Source organism: Pinus tabuliformis, chromosome 3_2 (genome assembly GCF_031772625.1).
Source record: "Pinus tabuliformis cultivar Carrire ecotype Pingquan chromosome 3_2, CPIR1, whole genome shotgun sequence".
NCBI lineage: Eukaryota > Viridiplantae > Streptophyta > Pinopsida > Pinales > Pinaceae > Pinus > Pinus tabuliformis.
Window position 1 is genome coordinate 1012414331 of NC_142302.1, and position 20599 is coordinate 1012434929.

The 20599-nt window shown below is 38.8% G+C and overlaps 1 protein-coding gene across 1 annotated transcript; it reads left to right on the forward strand.

Moving 5' to 3' along the window:
• The first annotated feature begins 3732 nt into the window (after positions 1-3732).
• On the forward strand, positions 3733-4476 carry LOC149184026 (uncharacterized). The gene has a single exon (XM_089415194.1). The coding sequence runs from the start codon at positions 3733-3735 to the stop codon at positions 4474-4476; it is 744 nt and encodes a 247-aa protein (XP_089271320.1).
• The last annotated feature ends 16123 nt before the right edge of the window (positions 4477-20599 follow it).

Genomic DNA, 20599 nt, shown 5'->3' on the forward strand with positions numbered 1-20599 from the left:
CAATGAAACCTATGTACTTGACAGTGCAAGACATGCTGCTATGATGGTTGGTACAGAGGCTCCAAAACGAAGCTAAGAAAAATTTTTAGAGGGTCATTGTAGCCACTGCAACAAAGCCCAAGACCTCTATTCTCGTAAAGTAACTATGGACCAAGTGAGCTAGTTTAAAAGGTTAGTAATTTTTGGAAAAGAGGAAGGGTTTTTTTTTTTCTCACTGAAGCTTTAGAGTGTGTGCTTACTTGAAAAACTCTGTTTTGCCTACAAAAAAAAAAAAACATATAGACCAAAATGAACACGCAAAAATAATCCAAGCCTTATGACTTAAACTAAGATTTAGCCAGAAATTATAAATTTTCCTCACTGTTTCTAGTTTTCTAAGATCACACTAAGGCATGACAGAAAAGAGCATATGCATGAGAAAAATCCTTTCTTTCTGTTTTTGGTTTTCCCAAATCACACAGAGTCATGGGGAAAATAGCATACACATAAATGAAAGGTATATATCTGGTTGAAAAAGGCAGAGAGATAAATAAACTGAAATAAACAAAGAGATAAATAACTAAAACTGCAAATAAAAACTATATACCTCCAGATCTTAAAAATGGCGTAACTAGGGCTACCAAAAACCTTTCCGCATGAAACAAAAGGTGTTCCCCATTAGAACAGATGCTCCTAAAATAATGGAGCATTCCCCTTGGCCCGAAAGCGGTAAGAAATAGTAGATCTAGGAAACTGCAGTCCGATGCAGTTGTACCGACTTCTAATTTGGATGACCAATGGATGCCACCATCGAATAGCTCTGATACCATCTTGGAATTTATAGGATAAGTTCCTTATATATAACACCATAGGACATTACTCACAAACAGATAACAAATCAGTACACCAGTATTCTTGACATGGTTAAAACCCTCAAAGAGAGAAACAGTCCATGGCTTGAGCCAATGCGTCCACTTTAGGAAGTTTATTAATGTAAAAAAAAGAAAATTTACATAATCTTCTCTCATGAATGGTCACCTAACAAATGACCCTCCATGCTCTTTAAATAGAGATCATGGACCAATCGGGTGTTAAACCACAGATCAAGTGTTGGTAATACTGAGGAGAGAATGAATCGTCAGATCACTTCATGTCTAGAACATATCGTGATCGTCGGATTGTAAGTTACAAAAAATACATACTAAAGAAACACACTTTACCTAATTATACACTAGACCAAGTTGTACTTAATTATTTCCTATGTGTCGGAATATCCTGACAAATATATCGAACAAGAAAACATATGTTGAACAATGAAATGTCAAATTGTTTAAGCAACCCCAAAGTCTTTAAAAAAACCTTATTAGATTATTAAAAACATATTGAGAGGTAATTGTTAAATTCCTAAAAAAACAAACAAAACATCAAATTATGAGTAAATGATTTGTGAATTTTAATATATTTACAAATTAATAATAATGCATGATTTAAAATATAAATTGAAAGTGGTTAAGAGTTGTCTACGGGGCTTTAGATTGACGATGAATGAGTGCACTGTTAGGGCACTCCTTGTAGGTCACTGATTCAAATCCCCGTGGATGCTTACCTACCAAAAAAAATGGTTAAGAGTTATTTAAAAAATAAGAGGAACATAAAATTTATAAATTTGCTTTTTTTCTTCTATTTAAAACAAAATAAAGAAAATATATATTCATGATTTAAAATATAAATCGAAAGGGCAACAACTAATAACATAATACGGAGCGGGAGACGATGAGGGTTTCGAGAGAGGGAGTGGATTTGACTGAGGGTGGACGATAGGGTTTCAGAGAGCAGGACCCAGTGGGGCAGAAGCAGCCGACGGCGGAAGTAGGTGACTAGGCGGCCGTAGAGAACTCGGCCGGGAAAGAACAGACGGTTAAGAAAAGAAAGGGGAAGAAAAGAAGGGTGGGACAGACTGAGAGAAGTAATGGGAGAAAGGCAGGGGAGGGGAGAGATCCCCTCCTTTAGGAATGTGGTATTGGGAAATACAGGGAATGAAGATGGGCAACGGAGGGAGCGGGAAGTAAATAGGGAGGTACCAGTCCTGGGAAACAAATGGCAAGCAAGAATGACAAACAGATGTCTTCCTAGGGCACAGAAAAAACCAAGATATGTGATCCCAAGCAATAAACTTGAGAAGTATCGCTGCTACATGAGAGACCGCGCGTTAATCTGCAAGTTTATAGGGTATTGGCCATCAGAAAAGGACCTTGCGAGATGGATTCAGCAGAGATGGAGGCCAAAAGGGCATATAGACCTCAAGTTGGGAGCTAAGGGATTTTTTACAGTCATTTTTGCAAACCTCGAGGATAAGGAAAGAATTTTCGAGGAGGGACCACACTTCATGAACAATGCGGGACTGTTCATGCGTTACTGGGAAGACAGATACAACCCAGCTGAGGAGAAAATAATGGCAGCTCCGATATGGGTTAGATTGTTCGGGTTACCGATAGAATTCTGGGATCCAGAGATATTGGAAGGCATTGGAAATTCGATCGGTACTTTTGTGAAGGTAGCAGAGTCGACGAAAAGAGGGAAATACACTTCCTACGCAAGGATCTGCGTATACATGAACATTGCAGACCCTTTACCGGAATCCATAGAGGTTGAATATCAGGACGAAGTATGGCAGCAGCCCATAGATTACGAGCATATTCCTTTCAGGTGCAGGAGATGCCATGAGTATGGGCATCTAGCAAGGGAATGCCCACAAAATCAAGCAATGGAGGTAGAGAGGTTAAATAGGGAAGAATTCAGAAAAGGAGAAGGATCCGGAAGTGAAGAAAGTGAATTTAGGGAGGTTCAGAGGAGGAGGAAGCCAAATCTGGGGGCAACAAAACCACAATTAAAAGAAACAAAATCACCAATTGAAAGCCAAAACAAGTTCAAAATCCTACAGGAGGAGGAAGATGAGAACGACGGAGAAAACCAGGAAGAAAATGTAAACGAGACAACTCCAATGGAAATTATAAAAGAAGGGAAAAGAAAAAGCATGAGCAAAAGCAAAGAAACAGAAGGGGAAATGGAAGGAAGACAGGAGAATATGGTTGAACAGTCGATGACAGGGCTGGACTATATAAAAGAAACGGGAACAGAGGAAGAAAAGATAATGAAGAAATTACTCAGTGAATGGAAAAAGTTGGACGAAAGATTCACCCCTGAAAAATAGAAACAGTTGTATAAAGAAACTTTTCAAAAATACAAGGAAAAGAAGGGTGGTTCCTTAGAGATAAGATCAGATCAAGCAGGAAACCAGGAGTCCCAAAGTATAGAAGGGGATGGTAATGGCAAGAGTGGAAGAAGAAAAGGGAGACGAACGTTAAGTGAGTCGACCCAAACAGTAGGAGAGATTCTAGTAAACTCAGGGAGGGTGATACCTCTTTCAGAGGTATTTCAACAAACAACTAAAAGTTTCAAATGATCGTTACAAGTTGGAACATTAGGGGATTAAACAGTAAAGGGAAACAGAGATATTTGAAAGAAAGGGTGAAGAAAGATAAACCAAGCATCATGATAATTCAGGAAACAAAAATGGAGTGGCAGCAATTAGTAGAAATTATAAAAAAGTTGAAATTAGGATATGAGGTTATGGCTCTGGATGCTGTAGCAACAGCTGGGGGCTTGGCAATACTGTGGAACCCGGAGGAGGTAATTTTTGAAAGCTGATTTAGTCTCCCCAGAATTCTATCAGGACTATTCAGACTAGTGTGGATGGGGGAAAGAATCCTTATCTCAGGCGTGTGCGGGCCTCATATATACAGAGAAAGGAAAGAATTTTTGAAGAACATTCAAACCATGAGAAGCTTGGCTCCGGAACCTTTATGGATAATAGGAGGGGATTTCAATATGATTCGGGATCTAGGAGAAAAGAGAGGGGGAATAAGGAAAGAGGATCAGAATATGGAGGAGTTTAATGATTTGATTAGGGATCAGAGGCTAGTAGATATCCCTACAACAAATGGGATCCACACATGGAATAACAGAAGAGGAGGTCAGAACCAAATTGCATCTAGATTGGATAGGTTCCTACTATCAGAGCAAATTCTGAATCGTGATGTGTTTATTGAAGCAAAAATCTTACCTAGCCTTGGTTCAGATCATTGGCCTATAAGATTAGATATTGATATCAAAAAGGTTAAGGGGAAGAAACCTTTCAGGTTCGAATCCTTCTGGCTTAGAGATCCTCAGTTCATAAAGAAGCTGGAGGAATGGTGGGCTCAGAGTACTATCAGAGGTAAGGGGAAAATGCATACCATACAATTAAAGCTCAAAGAGATTAAAAAGAGAATAAAAAAATGGAATAGGGAAGAATTTGGGAACATTTTGGAAGCGAAACAGAAATTAGAAGGAGAAATGGAAGAAATCCAGCAAAAAATTATCCTAGAGGGCAGGGATGAAAAGAAGAGTATCGAGGAAGGAAGGATCATTAGCCAGCTGGAAGAGAGAAGGAAATAGGAGGAGATCCTGTGGAGACAAAAATCAAGGATAAAATGGTTAAGGGAAGGGGAAAGGAATACAAAATTCTTTCATCAAGCTATGATCCAAAATAGACAGAGGAATAGGATCTTTCCGATTAAGAATGCAGAAGGAGTAAGAGTTATAGAGCAGGAGGACATAGAAAAGACCCTAGTGGAGTATTACAAAGGGATCCTCACAGAAAACCAGAGGGACAGAGGAGAAGCAATAGATAATATATGCAAGGAAATTCCAAGACTAGTAACAGAGGAGCAAAACAAGGCGTTAATGCGGGCAGTAACCATGGAAGAGTTAAAAGAGGTAGTGATGAGTATGAGCAGGAATAAGGCACCAGGACCGGACGGGTATACAGTCGAATTCTTTCAGGCTAGCTGGCATTTTATAGGGAAGGAGATTCTGGATGCAGTTGAAGAATCAAGAATGAAACAGAGAATATGGCCAGGCATAAACTCTACTTTTTTGACCCTGATTCCCAAAAGTAACAGTTCGGAGGAGCCACAGGGTTTCAGACCGATAGCCCTATGCAATGTTATATATAATATCATATCCACTTTGATAGCGAAAAGATTGAAGCCTCTCCTCCCCAACATAATTGCTCTAGAGCAGACTGGTTTTGTGGAAGGCCGTCAAATTTTGGATGGTATAGTGGTAACTCAAGAAGTGATACATTCCCTGAAGATGAAAAAGCAGAAAGGGATGCTTATGAAGTTGGATTTATCTAAGGCCTATGATAGACTGAATTGGGACTACCTCAGAGCGGTTCTTGGAGCTTATGGTTTTGAAAATAGGTGGATTGAGTGGATATTCAGTATGATCTCCACCCCAAACTTCTCAATCTTGGTCAATGGGATACCAACGGGCACGTTCAATGCTACCAGGGGAATCAGGCAGGGGGGCCCAATTTCACCATTTTTATTCATTCTAGCTGTGGAAGGCTTAGGTAGAAAACTTAAAAAGGAATTAAAAGAAAATAAAATCAGAGGAATCAAGCTGCGGGGGAACAATCTGACCATCACTCATCAACAATTTGTTGATGATGTGATGCTATTTGGAGAAGCTTCGCTCAAGGAGGTGAGAAATTTTAAGAGAGTCTTAGAAGTTTTTATGAGGGCATCAGGCATGGAGATAAACAAAGAAAAATCCTGTACATTCATATTCAATTCGTTAGATTCTATTAAAGCTCACTTAACCAGAATACTAGGTTTTAGACAGGGAGAGCTGCCCACAAAGTATTTGGGTATCCAACTGGATATAAACCCTAACAGGATGAAGAATTGGCAGAGCACGCTGGAGAAAATCAAGAAAAGATTAGCCAGTTGGTCCTTCAGATCAATGAATATTGCAAGCAGAATTGTTCTATTAAAATCGGTCCTAATGGCTATCCCTATATACCCCTTATCCATTATGGCCGCCCCCAAAGGAGTTTTTACCAAAATGAGGGAGATTTTGGGGAAATTCTTATGGGGGGGTCCCAAGCAATAGAGGAAATGGACTCTGGTCTCATGGAAAAATGTAATTAAGAGGAAAGAGGAAGGAGGCCTGGGAGTGAGAGATCCGGAAATCTTGAATAAGGTTTTAGGGGCGAAGTTATGGTGGAGATGGGTCCAGGGGGGAAACGATGTGTGGAAAAAAATATGGAACCAAAAATACGACATGCCAGAGACAATTGAAGGGCGATTGAGAGCAGAGGAAACCCCAAGAGGATCACAAATTTGGGATCTAGCAATGAGAAATAGGGATATAGTTCAGGACTTAGCATTCTGGGAAATTCGAGAGGGAAGCTCAGCGAGATTTTGGGAGGAGGGATGGCAACAGCGTGACAAACTGGAAAGAATCCAAACTCTTCATGAAATTCCTGGAAAAGCGAAAAGGGCCGGACTGGAATATGTAAGGGACTATTGGAGAAGAGAAGAATTAAACGACATATGGAGAGTCTGGAGAAAGCCAGATGAATGGGATGAGAATATAAACTTGGGTGCAGAGCAAGTGTACAACAAAGAAGTAGAATCGAGAAAAATCAAAGTCAGGGAAGGTAAGGACATCCTTAGATGGGGTTAAGTGATGAAAGGCATTTTCACGGTGAAAGAAGCATACTACTGGGTAACGAAAGAGGAAAGGGAGGAGGGATCAACGGAGTGGAAAAAGATTTGGGAAGGAAAATGGTGGCCGAAAATAACAATTTTTGCATGGCGGGTGAGTAGAGGAAGGATCCTGACATGGGACAATATTCAGCGAAGAGGAATGAATGGACCTTCAAGGTGTAGTCTATGCAGCAAGGAAAACGAAACTCAGGAACATCTACTAAACAAATGCTTATATGCTCAGAGCCCGTGGGAGGAAATTAGGGTGCTCTTTGGTAAGACAAAAAGGGATCCAGACAATATCAGGAACACTCTGATACAATGGGGCAAGGGGAATTTCCAAAGCAAAATCATAAGGAGGATATGGAATTTGGCGGTAGGATTTGTAATATGGTCGATATGGAGAGAACGAAATCGAAGAATCTTCAGGGACAAAAGCTGCCAAGAATCGAGAATATGGGATGAAATATGCAGATCAATTAAGGAAACTGTTTTGTCAGAAGTATGGGACGAAGAAGATTGGAAGTTAAATCCGGAAGAGCAGCGAGTAGTCTCAAAATTGAATATAGAATTCAGGATGGTCTACCCCAATACAGAGAGGCGGAAAAGATCTGGCATACAGATCCCCAACCATTTCAGACTTCCCGGAGATCAAAGGATTAAATTAAACTTCAACGGGGCCTCAAAAGGTAACCCGAGACAAGCAGGTATGGGAGGTATCTTCAGGGATAGCAGAGGCAACACAAGATGGGTGTTCGCCGAATGGGGAGGGGAAATGACGAATAACGAAGCAGAGTTGTGGGCGGTGCATCAAGGTCTCCGGATAGCAGTTAGAAATGGTTACATGAGCTTTGAAATAGAAGGCGACTCCCAAATCACAATAGAAATGCTAAGGAAGTTAAGGGATGGTAGAAGATGGGATCAGGTAACGAACAACTGGAGGACAACAGGGATAATACAGGACATCGAGGGGTTGCTGAGTAGGATAGAGTATACAATCATCAACCACGTACTGAGATCAAGGAATCGAGCAGCTGATCTATTGGCCAATTGGGGAAGTGGCGGGTCAAACAGGACAGTGGATGGCAGCTGGACATTATTAAAGGATGATCCAAGCTGGATTGAGTTAAATAACATTCTAAATCAGCACTATAATGAAGCGATCACTCAGGAAAGAAATAATTAGGCACTTCCCGGTCGTGGGAAGGTGGAGAAAGGATAGGTTAATCAATGTTCGAACAGAGCGGTTGCAGGAAGAAGCATACGAAGATCATTTCATTAGAGACGGGATCAAACATACCATGGGAAAGGTGAGTATCCCAAGGAGAGATACGGGAATGGTACCGAGGAAGGGAGGTGGCACTGTCAGAAAGACAAAGATCGTTGGCCCTCATGATAGAGAGAAGCGGACAGCTGGAGAAACTAATGATAGGTGAATTAATGAGGAGAACAGGTAGCAACGACATTTTAAGAAGGAAAGGTGGCAAAACAGGTTTACCAAAGGAGCAGCATGCAATAGAACGACGCAAGGTGAAAAACTAGAAGCGAGCCAAGGTAAAGTGAGGTGGAGAGTCGGGCTTTCGCAGCGAACAAAGGTCAGCCGGGGAAAACAGAGGAGAGTTAGAAGAATGGCCGGAAACCAGGAAAGGGGAGCAGAAAGATGGACGAGGAGCAAAGTGACAGCTCGGGAGGAGAAAGGGAAGAGTATAGCAGAGGAGGCTCCGCAGAAGGTCTTCGTAACAATCCAGGATGAATCGAAGGAAGAATTCGACATTGGGAACTACATTATCGAAGAAGAAGAGCTAGGATGTGAGGCGGCGGGGAAGGAAAGTAAGTTGGAAGGGAATCAGCCGAGAACGAGGAGCCGGGAAGATGAGGAAGACGACCAGGACGAAGGAGAGGAGGAAGAGTATGGTAGAAGAGTAGGGGGCAGAGGAAAGCGAGGTCGAGGAAACCAAAGGAGCAGAGGAATGAGAGGAGGACGAGGCGGAAGAGGGAGCAAGGGCGGAAGAAGGGGACCGGAGAGGGGTGAAGCCAGTGAAATAAGAAGCAGTAAAAGGGGAAAAAAGGATATGAGACAGAAGCTACAGGAAGCAGAGGAGGCACACCACCACGACACTAACCCGAAGATCAGAAGGATTATCGATCATTTAGAGGAAGAGGCGCTGCAGGAACTGTCAGAACCCGAAATGGAGGATTGGGAGAGTCTCCTCCCGGACCCAGGGCATACGAGGGGGAGAATGTCTCTCTACAAACAATCTCTCCATGTCTACTGGGGTATGAAACGATTACTGGCCAAAGCAATGGAGCAGGTGGCCATGGAGATGGCCGAATTGTCCCAAGGAATCCCTACTCTGAAAAAAGAATTGAAGAATATTCAGATAACCCTGCTTATGCAGGACAAGAAAATGGATGAGATTCAGCAAATGCTTCAAGCGGGTGGACTGGGAGTAAAGAAGGAGAAGGAGACAGAACCTGGCCCCATGAACCAGTAGAGGAAGGAGCAGCTCCAAGGAGGTTTTTTTTTTAGAAATCTCCTTTTTGATTTTATTCTGTTACATGTCATTTATATTAAGAAAAAATAGTTGGAATAGAAGTAGAATAGAGGCATATCTAGCTTGGGTAGATAGACTGAAAATATATTGTTTTTGGTTGGCTTTAAAGAACTTCAAATGGTCAAGAAACCCGGTTTCCCTTAAGGGCGGGTTGAGACCTGCTTATCTTTGTACTGGTTTTATTTTTGGATAATGAAAAGAAATGAGTATCGCCTCAGCTTACAAAAAAAAAAATATAAATCGAAGGAGATTAAGAATTATTTTAAAAAATAAAAACCACATAATGACAATGTCACTTGACTTCTGTTTTTGTATAAAATTGAAAAAACATAAAAATTTATTTATTTATTTTTATAAACAATATTTTTGTTGCAAATAAATCAACAGAAAGACTATGGAGCAGAAGATCATAATTGAGGGCCAACAAAGAGAGATTTTGAAACAACTTTGGATAACAATGGGTTACAAAGTCAAAAAAAAAGGTCCAAATTTACAATAAATATAAACTAAAATTTGATAAGAAACCACGAATGTAAATTCTAAAGCAATTGATTTGATTTTTTTACAAAATCTTTATTACAAGAGTTTTCCCGAGAATTTTGGTATTTATTTGCGAGTAGAAGAGTTAAGGTAGTCTTTATTACAAAATCTTCTATTGTATTGTTTATTACAAAAAATTTGGTGAGGAGTACAAGAATTGAAATGACTCAACCTAAACAGTTCGGTGACAACCATTATGAGGCCGAGATTGACATTCATTTGGCTCAAATAATATATATATATATATATATTTTCAAAACATACACAAAGTTTTAGAATACAAAAACCGTTCAGTAGAGGCACGATTCCGACATCCCGTCTATGGCTTCGTTGCACACATTTACGCCTTGCAGCAATAGGTAACTTAAATGTTCACCGCATCTTGAGAACGTTTATACAATGTGTATATGTCGATAGCCTCTGCAGAAGCATTTTTTGTTTTTTATATTTGCAGAAATTTTCTTGCAGATGAATTTTTTGTTCTTTACTTTTGCAGAAATTTTCTTCTTTATAATTTTAAAAATCGATTCTGCAGGTATCTCCGGACTCAAGATATGTGTCATGAATGTATTACAAGTTGCAAGTTTGCAGGCGGAGTTGGTTTTCACGCAAGCACAGCTGGCGAACTGCGTGTCATCCGGATCAGCGTCAGACTCCGCGATTTATCATGTCATGTCTGCTTCATCATACAGTCAGCATCCGCATCAAATCCCTGCACCCTACCATATGATCCCCCAGCCATATAACCCTCGAGTCCTTGGTGTGAAGGAGGAGAACGCCTGTGGTTTCGCTAATTCCATGGACTAAATTTTCCATGCCTCCCAGTGATAATTCGTCGGCACAAATGGAGGTCCTCTAAAGATGCAGAAATCTTGACAAAACTCGAGAAGATAGTGAAGAGTTGGAGGCTCTGGCCCGTGCTCTTCTTCTGAGAGGTTAAGCTTTTCCAAATTTAGCTAATAAAATCAAATTCAATTAGACACTTGAATGTATGATGGAATTCAAATTTGATGTCAATTACAATTGCCTTTCTCGAACCTATTCACGGACTTCCAATTAGAGATCACGAAACTCAAGTAGAAGCGAGATAAGAATTCTCACGCACATTTTTTGAATTTTATTGTTTAGAAATGTAAAAATTTATATTTTATAATAAGTTTATAGGAAATATGGTTCAAGAGACTTTTTGAATTTTGGATTTGAATTTAATAATAGAAATATTTAATTGATACTCATTTTACTACACATTATTTTTTTATATAGAATATGTTTTTTTAGGTATATATCTTACTTTTATAAATATCAAATTTTGTTTTTTCAAATGGTTTAGTAAATATTATTTGTATTACAATAGATTAATTCAATTTCCTCTTCTTTCTTATAAAATGATGTACTGTCTCAATATACTTTGACATATACTGGGTTTTATGCTACTTTGATTGAATTTTGGTTATCATATTTTATAATTATTTGTACTATGTGCTTTGCTCCCAAATCTTCAAGAATTTGCATCAACCAAACTATCTCATAGGTGGCATTTCATAACGCTTTCTACTCAGCTTCAATGGATGACAAAGAAATAATTGTTTCCTTCTTATTTCTCCATGACACAATTTCAGATCCTATTCCAAATGCATAGCCTATGGTTGAATTTCTATCATCAAGATCTCAGATCCTATTCCGAACGCATAGCCTATGGTTGAATTTCTATAATCAAGATCTCCTTCCTAATTTGAATTTGGATGACCTATCTACTCAACTTTAAAATCATAATATCAAAATTAACAATCTATTTCAATTATAGGACTCACTTTTCTACTTTCCAGTGACTAAAATGAGGCTTGGCTATTAATTGACTAAGCGTACTACCCAAATATGCAATATCTGACCTAGTTGTAGTGAGATAATTCATACTTCCCAACAAATATGAATATAAAGTACCATTCACTTCTTTTGTTTCACCATCACTACTGAGATTAACATTTTGTTCTAATGGAATAAACAATTGTTTACATTCACACATATTAAACTTCTTACACTCCATTGTATACTTTCTTTTTGTGATTAGTGTTTTGCCATCTTCTTTCTATACATCAAGGCCTTACTTCCACTTTCTTTTGTTTCGAAGGTGAGTTCTATGAAAAAACCTGCAGTGTAGCCATGGGCTCACCCCTATCCCCTATTGTTGCGAACCTGTTCATGGAGGATTTTGAATCCAGAGCTTTGGCCTCAGCTATTTTTAAACCTAAGCTTGGAAAATATTTGTAGACAATAACTGCTCTATTTAGCAGCATGGTCCGGATAAGTTAGAACCCTTTTTTCAACACCTTAATAATCAATCAAGCTCCATTAAGTTTACCATGGAGAAAGAAATCAATGGTTGCCTCCCTTTCCTTGATGTCCTCATTTCTAAGAAAGAGGATGGCTCGTTTTCCCATCAGGTGTTTCGGAAGAAAACTCATACGGAGCAATATCTTCATGCGAGGTCCCATCATTTCCCTACTCAAAAATTGGGTGTTCTCTGCACTCTAGCTACCCGTGCTATGAGGGTTTCTGATGTTGACCATTTTTCCAAAGAGAAATCCCATCTCTTGAAGGTTTTTGCTAATAATGGTTACAGTAAGAAACAAGGCCTTAAAGCCTTCCTCAAAGCTAGCAAAAGTCCTAAGGTTAAGACAGACCCTAAGGATCGTAGTTCTGGAGTTAACTTCCCTTTCATCCAAGGGACGACTGACAGGATTTCGAGAATCCTAAGAAAGCACAACATTCCCTCGACATTTCGACCCCTTAACACCCTTAAAAGTTCCTTGAAATCGGCAAAAGACCCTGTGGACCCCAAGGATATGAAGGGTGTTTATGTCATCCCATGCTCCTGTGGAACTTCATACATTGGTGAAACAGGTCATTCTATTAATCAAAGGATTAAGGAACACGTTGCTGATATTAAGCATGGAAGGACCCGCTCTTCGGCCTTAGCAGAGCATGCTGAGAAGACCAAGCATCAGATATGCATTGAAGAGGCTAGGGTCATTGCAAACATTTCTCAATTTCATCACCGTAAATTTAGGGAAGCCATTGAAATTGAGAGGAGGCCCAGTAACCTTAATAGAGACGAGGGTTGGAAAATCAGCAGTTGTTGGATTCCAGCCCTTTCCTCTTAGTCCCTTCCCTTTCTTGTCTCTTTTTCCTCTTTTCGGTTTTTCTCCCCCTGAGGTTTGCTTATTTGTTTTTTTTTACAAGAACAAAAGAAATGAAAAATAATTAAAATTAAAATACATTAATTTATTTAATCAAATTACATTTATAACTACTACCTATGAAATAAAAAATAGACAACTATAGAAATAATTAAAATACATTCAAATTTAATTCATAATTAATCATTTTTTTATTTTATTTTATTTTTAACAAATTTCATTTATACCAAGATAATTTATTTATAACTAAATAGTATATCTATTTAACATTATTTGACTTAAATAATTTAATATTATCTCTATTACATTTAATTCATTTGACTTAATTATTATTTTACTTAAATAATAGTTATATTTTTTGACTTATAAGGGTCATGTTGGTTATTTATTTATAATTATAAAATATATATAATTATAAATAAACTTATGACATAAATAAATCTCATTTATACGAAGATTATTAATTTATAACTATATAATATATCTATTTAATATTATTTGACTTAAATAATTTAATATTATTTCTATTTCATTTAGTTCATTTGACTTAATTATTATTTTATTTGAATAACAATTTTTTTTTACTTATAATGGTCATGTTGATGATTTATAATTATATACTATATTTGATTTATTATTTTATCATTAATTAATAATAAATAATAATAATTTGTCCCATTTTCCTATCGAGTAAAAAATAGCCGTTTTTTAGTTGTTTCCATATAGCTGTTAAAAGTTAGCCGTTTTTTAGCTGTTACATGGTCCCGACTCCCTATTTAACTTGGAGCTATGATCTGATTGTTCATCTTCTCTTAATGATGAATCACACTAGTTGGTTCGAAACGTGTCGACCTAATTTTACTAATGTGATTTCTTCTGAAAATGTCTTCGAATAATCAATTATGTTTTTATTTCTTCAATTAACTCATTAGAATTTCCTATTATCATTAGATCATCAACATATAAAGAAATCAAAGTAATATGACTATTTTCATCCTTCTTCATATAAAGGTTTGGATCACCTTTACTTTTAATAAAATCTTTTTGAAAGAAGAAGGTATCAATTTTCATGTATGGCTACTTAGGTTCTTGTTTAAGTTCATATAATTCCTTTTTAAACATACAAATAAGGTGTTCTTGGCCCTACTTTTCATACCTGATACTACACACACAAACCTCTAACAGTGGGTGGTGGGTGGTAGTAAGGTCACGTGACACCCATGTGGCCTCCACATCACCCTGCAATTCATTAAGAAGGGGGATCACCCCCAAGTCTAGGTCATCACTACATATTTAAACAAGGAAAAGAGGTAGTGAGTAGTGTGAGGGCTCCACTTGGCGTGGTACCCATTGGGTTCCTCCGTTCAAGTGAGGCAGGCACTCATGACCCCAATCTTCAGGAAATAGTGGAAAGGGAGGGAATCAACTTGCAAAATATGGTAGAACAATGGAGAAAGAAGGGTATGGATGCAATTCCAGTTGAGCAGGTGGATCAGATCCAATACCCTTACGTAATGCGGGAGGATGCAAAACTTCATGGGCTGAAGCGATCACATGGGAAAATTAGGGAGATGGGTATCAAGGTTTCAAAATCCCAAATCCCCTCATTATCGAAGCAAACAAGAAGGAAACGGGGAAGGAAGTCGAACAATGTGGCCCTTCAGGATCTTGGTGCAATGCTGATAAACTTAGGTAAGATGAGAGCTCTAAGCTCTCCCCCTAATCCCCTTAGTCAAATATGAAAATTATAACCTAGAATGCAAGAGGCATGAATAGCCTCAAGAAACAAATACTGTTGAAGAAGAAGATTAAAATGGAAAACCAGATTTGATGTTCTTACAAGAAATGAAGTGTACAATAGATAAGATTAAGGAAGTCGATAGGAAGTTAGGTAGAAGTCTTAGTTACTTAGATGTTGAAGTTCAAAGTAGTGCAGGAGGACTTGTCACATGGTGGAATCAACAAGTAATGCACCTACTAGTTGTAGAAGCCACTAGATTTTTCCTCTCTTTGGAGATGCCAATAATAGGTGTTCATGGGTCCATTATATTTACAAATTTCTATGTATCGCAGAGGATTAATGACTAACTAGGCTTCATTCAGGCCTTGAAGGACCTTAGGGGAAGAAAGCAGAATCTCTCTTGGATTATAGGGGGGGATTTTAATATGCTCACCTCATTGGCAGAAAAGAAGGGTGGTTTGAGACAAATAGATAGAGGCTCTAAGACCTTTAAGAGTTTCAATGGGGAGGAAATTTTGACAAATATAGAGACAAGTAATGGAATTTTTACCTGGAGTAATAAATGAGGAGGGGGGCATCAAGTAGCCTCTAGATTAGACAAATTCCTAATTTCTGAGGATCTGCTACTGTAAGTGTTGGACATAGAGGCAAATATCCTCCCCTGTAGGGGGTATGACCATTGGTTGTTGGTGTTAACAGTTGAAATGTTAGGAAATCCTAAAAATAGACCATTCAAATTCGAGGCCTTTGGATAGATCATCGGTTCTTTATGGGGAACATAAAGAAATGGTGGAAGGATCCTCCCCCAATCTGGGGCACCAACACGTTTAAAATGAAGGCTAGGCTGATATATATTAAAACCCAACTAAGGCATTGGAATAAAACATATTTCAGTAACATCTTCCAAGCAAAAAAAGAATTGGAGTTTAAGATGGAAGGATTACAAAAATCGTTGATGGAAGAGGGGTATACAGAGGTGAGAAGGAAGGAGGAATTGGAGTTGTCGAATAAATGGGAGGAAAGATGCTTACAAGAGGAAATATTATGGAAACATAAATCGAGAATCTTGTGGCTCCAGGAAGTAGAAAAGAATACCAAATTCTTTCATAGGTATACAATCGAGCACAAAAACTCAAATAGAATTCTCATGATTAGGGATGTATCTGGACAATCTTAAGAAGCTCACCAGGACATCGAGGAGGTGTTGTGCAACACTTCTAGAAGATAACAGAGGAGCCCCTGATTGATAGATCAAAATCCATCCAAAAGATTGTTAGGCATATTCCAAGACTAATTACAAAGGAGCATAATCGAAATCTAAATAAACCTATCTCCATGGAGGAAGTTGCTTAGGATGTCCAAGAGATGCCTAATGGTAAGGCACCTGGCCCAGATGGTTGTACCATTGATTTTTTTAAATCCTTTTGGGAAGTGGTAAACAAGTTGTTTTTGAAGTTGTGGAAGACTACCATGACTCAACCACTATCCTTAAATCTCTAAACTCCAAATTTATCTCTCTAATCCCGAAGGAGGAAAAATATAGTACTCGAGACAAGTTATGACCAATAGCCATATGTAATGTTGTATATAAGATTATATCGAAATTTGTAGCCAACCACATTAAAATGGTTCTTCCTATCCTGATCTCAAAAGAACAGTCTGGCTCTGTTGAAGGCAGGAAAATATTGGATAATGTTATCCATGCCCATGAGATAGCCCATTCACTTAAAATTATGGGGAAGGCAAGAATGATAATACAACTAGACCTATCTAACACATATGATAAGGTTAGTTGGGAGTATATAGAAGTCATTTTAAATGCCTCTAGTTTTGATAATTGGTGGACTAGTTAGATCATGTCCTTGATCACCTTCCCTAGTTTTTCGGTTTTAGTAAATGGAACTCCTGCTAAACCCTTTATTCCTTCTTGAGGAATTCATTAAGGGGACCATGTGTCCCCTTTTTTGTTTCTTATAATAATGGAAGCTCTAGGGAGAGTGATGAAGGTTGCTGCCAATGAAGGGGATATCAAGGGCATATAACCACACGAAGGGTTCCTAGCAACAACACACCAACAGTTTGTATGATCTGAATGGAAAATGGCATCAACCCATGGTATTCATCCACCCATGTTATTCAGCCACCCATGGAACTTACCCATAGTATTGTAAGTGGCATCCACCTATGGTATTTATCCACCTATGGTATTGTAAGTGGCATCCACCCATGGTATTCATTCACCCATGGTATTGTGACATCCACCCTTCGTATTCATTCACCCATGGAATTGATCCATGGTATTGTGACATCCACCCATGGTATTCATTCACCCATGGAATTGACCTGTGGTAGTGTAACTGAAAAATACTATAAGTACCAAGTCACATTTTGTAAAAGGACAGATTGTCCACCACAATGTAACCTTTATCGCTATTACCTGTTTTAATAAAAAATTCTTTGTGGCTTTATTTATTGTGTGTTCTGTCATTTTCTTTCTAACATTGCAGTTCTTCAGATCTTGGGGGCCTCCCCCTAAGATCTGGATCAGTGGTATCGGGGCAGGTTATGATTCCATCGGAATGAGTGTTTCATGCATATTTCAGTTTCAAATTTTTTCAGCAATATTCAACAAACTTCAAGCATGCACTACGACCTCCACAGAGCACTTTCTTAGGCCACAGAGGATGGATTTTCCCTTTTTCATTTTTTTGCAGGAATTGTTTTTTGAGCAGCGAGTTTGCAGATCAGATATGAAACATTTGGTGAAATATTTACAAAAAAATAAAATATCTGGATTCCTTGCGAAAAGATACCAAATTTCAAAAAAAAAAATGGCCGAATCGGAGTCTGGATGAGGGAGATATCGCTCATTTAAAATAAGCTATGTTGTAGAATTTTTTTTCTGATGACAACTAGTGGACGGCGACTCTCCTATCATTTTTTTGAAGTTTTTGTGCATAATTTAAAAAAAAATGATTGTATATTTGAGCTCCTCTTGAAAAATCACCCAATTTAAAAAAAAATGGGTTGCATCGAAGTTCGAATGTAGGAGATATCACTCATTTAAAATCAACTATTTTTTCAGAACTTTTGTGATGGTGGAAAACATCGCAACGTGAATCAAAGATTCTAGGGTGTCTAGCTAAGGATTTCCAACACATGGGAAGATGCAAAATGGTCCTTCTACTTCCAAAAACATGTTATAATAAATATTCTGAGTTATATTGACCGAGTTATGTCCATTTTAATTCTGGAGCAGCATTCGAAGTGGGTTCCCATTGGAGACATGCCCTCCCACCCCACTTTTCTAGGCACCTGCTTCACATTCATCATTTTCAGCATAGCAGCATTCGGCTTGGGTTATTTGGAGACGTGCCCTCCCATCCCAGGCTATGTAGGCACCTGCTACTTCATCAACGATCAACAACACAGTTATGGGTCAAACGCACAAAATCCTTGTCATCAAAGTCCATTTGCTAGGCCGCACACTGTTAGTATCACAGTTGGTCACAAGCATTATAGGGTATCTCTATCCTCAGATCTTCATTTGTCATGGTTATGGGTCATCCACAAACCCAATTTTCATCGAAGTCCATTTGCTAGGCCATGCACTGTCAGTATCACAGTTGGTAACAAGCATTATAGGGTATCTCTATCATTGGATCTTCATTCATCATGGTTATGGGTTAACCACATAAAACCCTTCTCTTCATTGGGTCTTCATATTCAACAAATGCTTCGCAGGAGGGAACTTCACGCAATGGGGACCATTGCTTCTTAAGGATGGAGGAATGATCTGAATGGAAAATGGCATCAACCCATGGTATTGTAAGTGGCATCCACCTATGGCACTTATCCACCCATGGTATTCATTCACCCATGGTATTTTCCCATGGTATTGTGACATCCACCCATGGAATTGACTTGTGGTATTGTGACATCCACCCATGGTATTCATTCACCCATGGAATTGACCCATAGTATTGTGACATCCGCCCATGCTATTCATTCACCCATGGAATTGACCCGTGGTATTGTAACTGAAAAATACTATAAGTAACAAGTTGCATTTGTAAAAGGACAGATTGTTTGCCACAATGTAACCTTTATAGTTATTATCAGTTTTAATAAAAAGTTCTTTGTGGTTTTATTTACTGTGTGTTCTGTCATTTTCTTTTTAGCATTGCAGTTCTTCAAATCTTGGGGGCCTCCCCCTAAGATCCGGATCAGTGGTATCAGAGGGGGGAGGCCCCCATGATCTAAAAGATTGAAAAGGATTTTGGGGGAGAGGCCCTCGAGATATGAAAAATTGAAATGCAAGAAGAAAAATAGGAGAATGCCCTATAAACAAAACCATAAAGAAACATTTTATTAAAACATATAATAACTGTAAGGACTACATTGTGGTGGACAAACTGTCCTTTTACAAAATGTGACTTGTTACTTATAGTATTTTTCAGTTACAATACCACGGGTCAATTCCATGGGTGAATGAATACCATGGGTGGATGTCACAATACCGCTAGTCAATTCCATGGGTGAATGAATACCATGGGTGGATGTCACAATACCACAGGTCAATTCCATGGGTGAATAAATACCATGGGTGGATGTCACAATACCCTGTAATGCTTATGACCAATTGTGATACTAACAGTGTGCGGCCTAGCAAATGGACTTCAATGACAAGGATTTTGTGCGGTTGACCCATAACCATGATGTTGGTTGTTGATGAAGTAGCAGGTGCCTACATAGCCTAGGGTGGGAGGGCATGTCTCCAAATAACCCAAGTCGAATGCTGCTATGTTGAAAATGATGAATGTGAAGCAGGTGGCTACTAAAGTGGGTTGGGAGGGCAAGTCTCCAATGGGAACCCACTTCGAATGCTACTCCTTGATGGAATCCTAGAATGAATCCCAAGTGGGTGTGGCTAAAAATAGTGAGCCTGTACTTTCATCCTTTTGCTCGCAGTAGGTTTCCCACCAGTCTTTGACATGGGGCGCTGCTTTGAGAAGAGCAAAAATAATCTTTCCCGACTCGAAAAATCATGAACAAACAAATAACCCTCTAGCAGATTTATTTATCGACGACATCTACTTCTATCTAACCCTCGAATATGTGGATTTCAAAATTAACTTGTACCTTAAACGATGTGGCGTTTTCAGAGTAGCTATTGGAAGCCGATGCGTCGCCCCTAGGTAGCCGCTGAAGGATCTGCGCAAAGCTATCCATCATCACGTTCCTTTGTTGCTCGAGGGCTTCTTCAAGCAATATTTTAATAGGATCTCATGCCCCCTTGTCTTTCTTTTCATCTTCCATGGGAGGCCATCTGGATTTGCGAGGCTGGTCTTGCAAAGGTTCGACCAACTCAAGCCCTAACTCCTTATATCTCGACCTCGTTGGGGACATGCAAAGAAAAAAGAGAAAAAGCAGACTGGTCTGATACCATTGTTCGACATCTTGGGGAGAGGCCCCCAAGATATAAAATATTGAAATGGATTTTGGGGGAGAGGCCCTCGAGATCTGAAAAATTGAAATGTGAGAAGAAAAATAGGAGAATGCACAATAAACAAAACCATAAAAAAACTTTTTATTAAAACAGATAATAATTGTAAGGACTACATTGTGGTGGACAAACTGTCCTTTTACAAAATGTGACTTGTTACTTATAGTATTTTTCAGTTACAATACCATGGGTCAATTCCATGGGCGAATGAATACCATGGGTGGATGTCACAATACCGTGGGTCAATTTCATGGGTGAATGAATACCATGGGTGGATTTCACAATACCATGGGTGAATAAATACCATGGGTGGATGTCACAATACTATGGGAAAATACCATGGGTGGATGTCACTTATAATACCCTGGGTAGATGGTGCTTACAATACCATGGGTAAATTCCATGCGTGGATGAATAACATGGGTGGATGAATACCATGGATTGATGTCATTTTCCATTCGGTTCATTGTAGACGATACCAT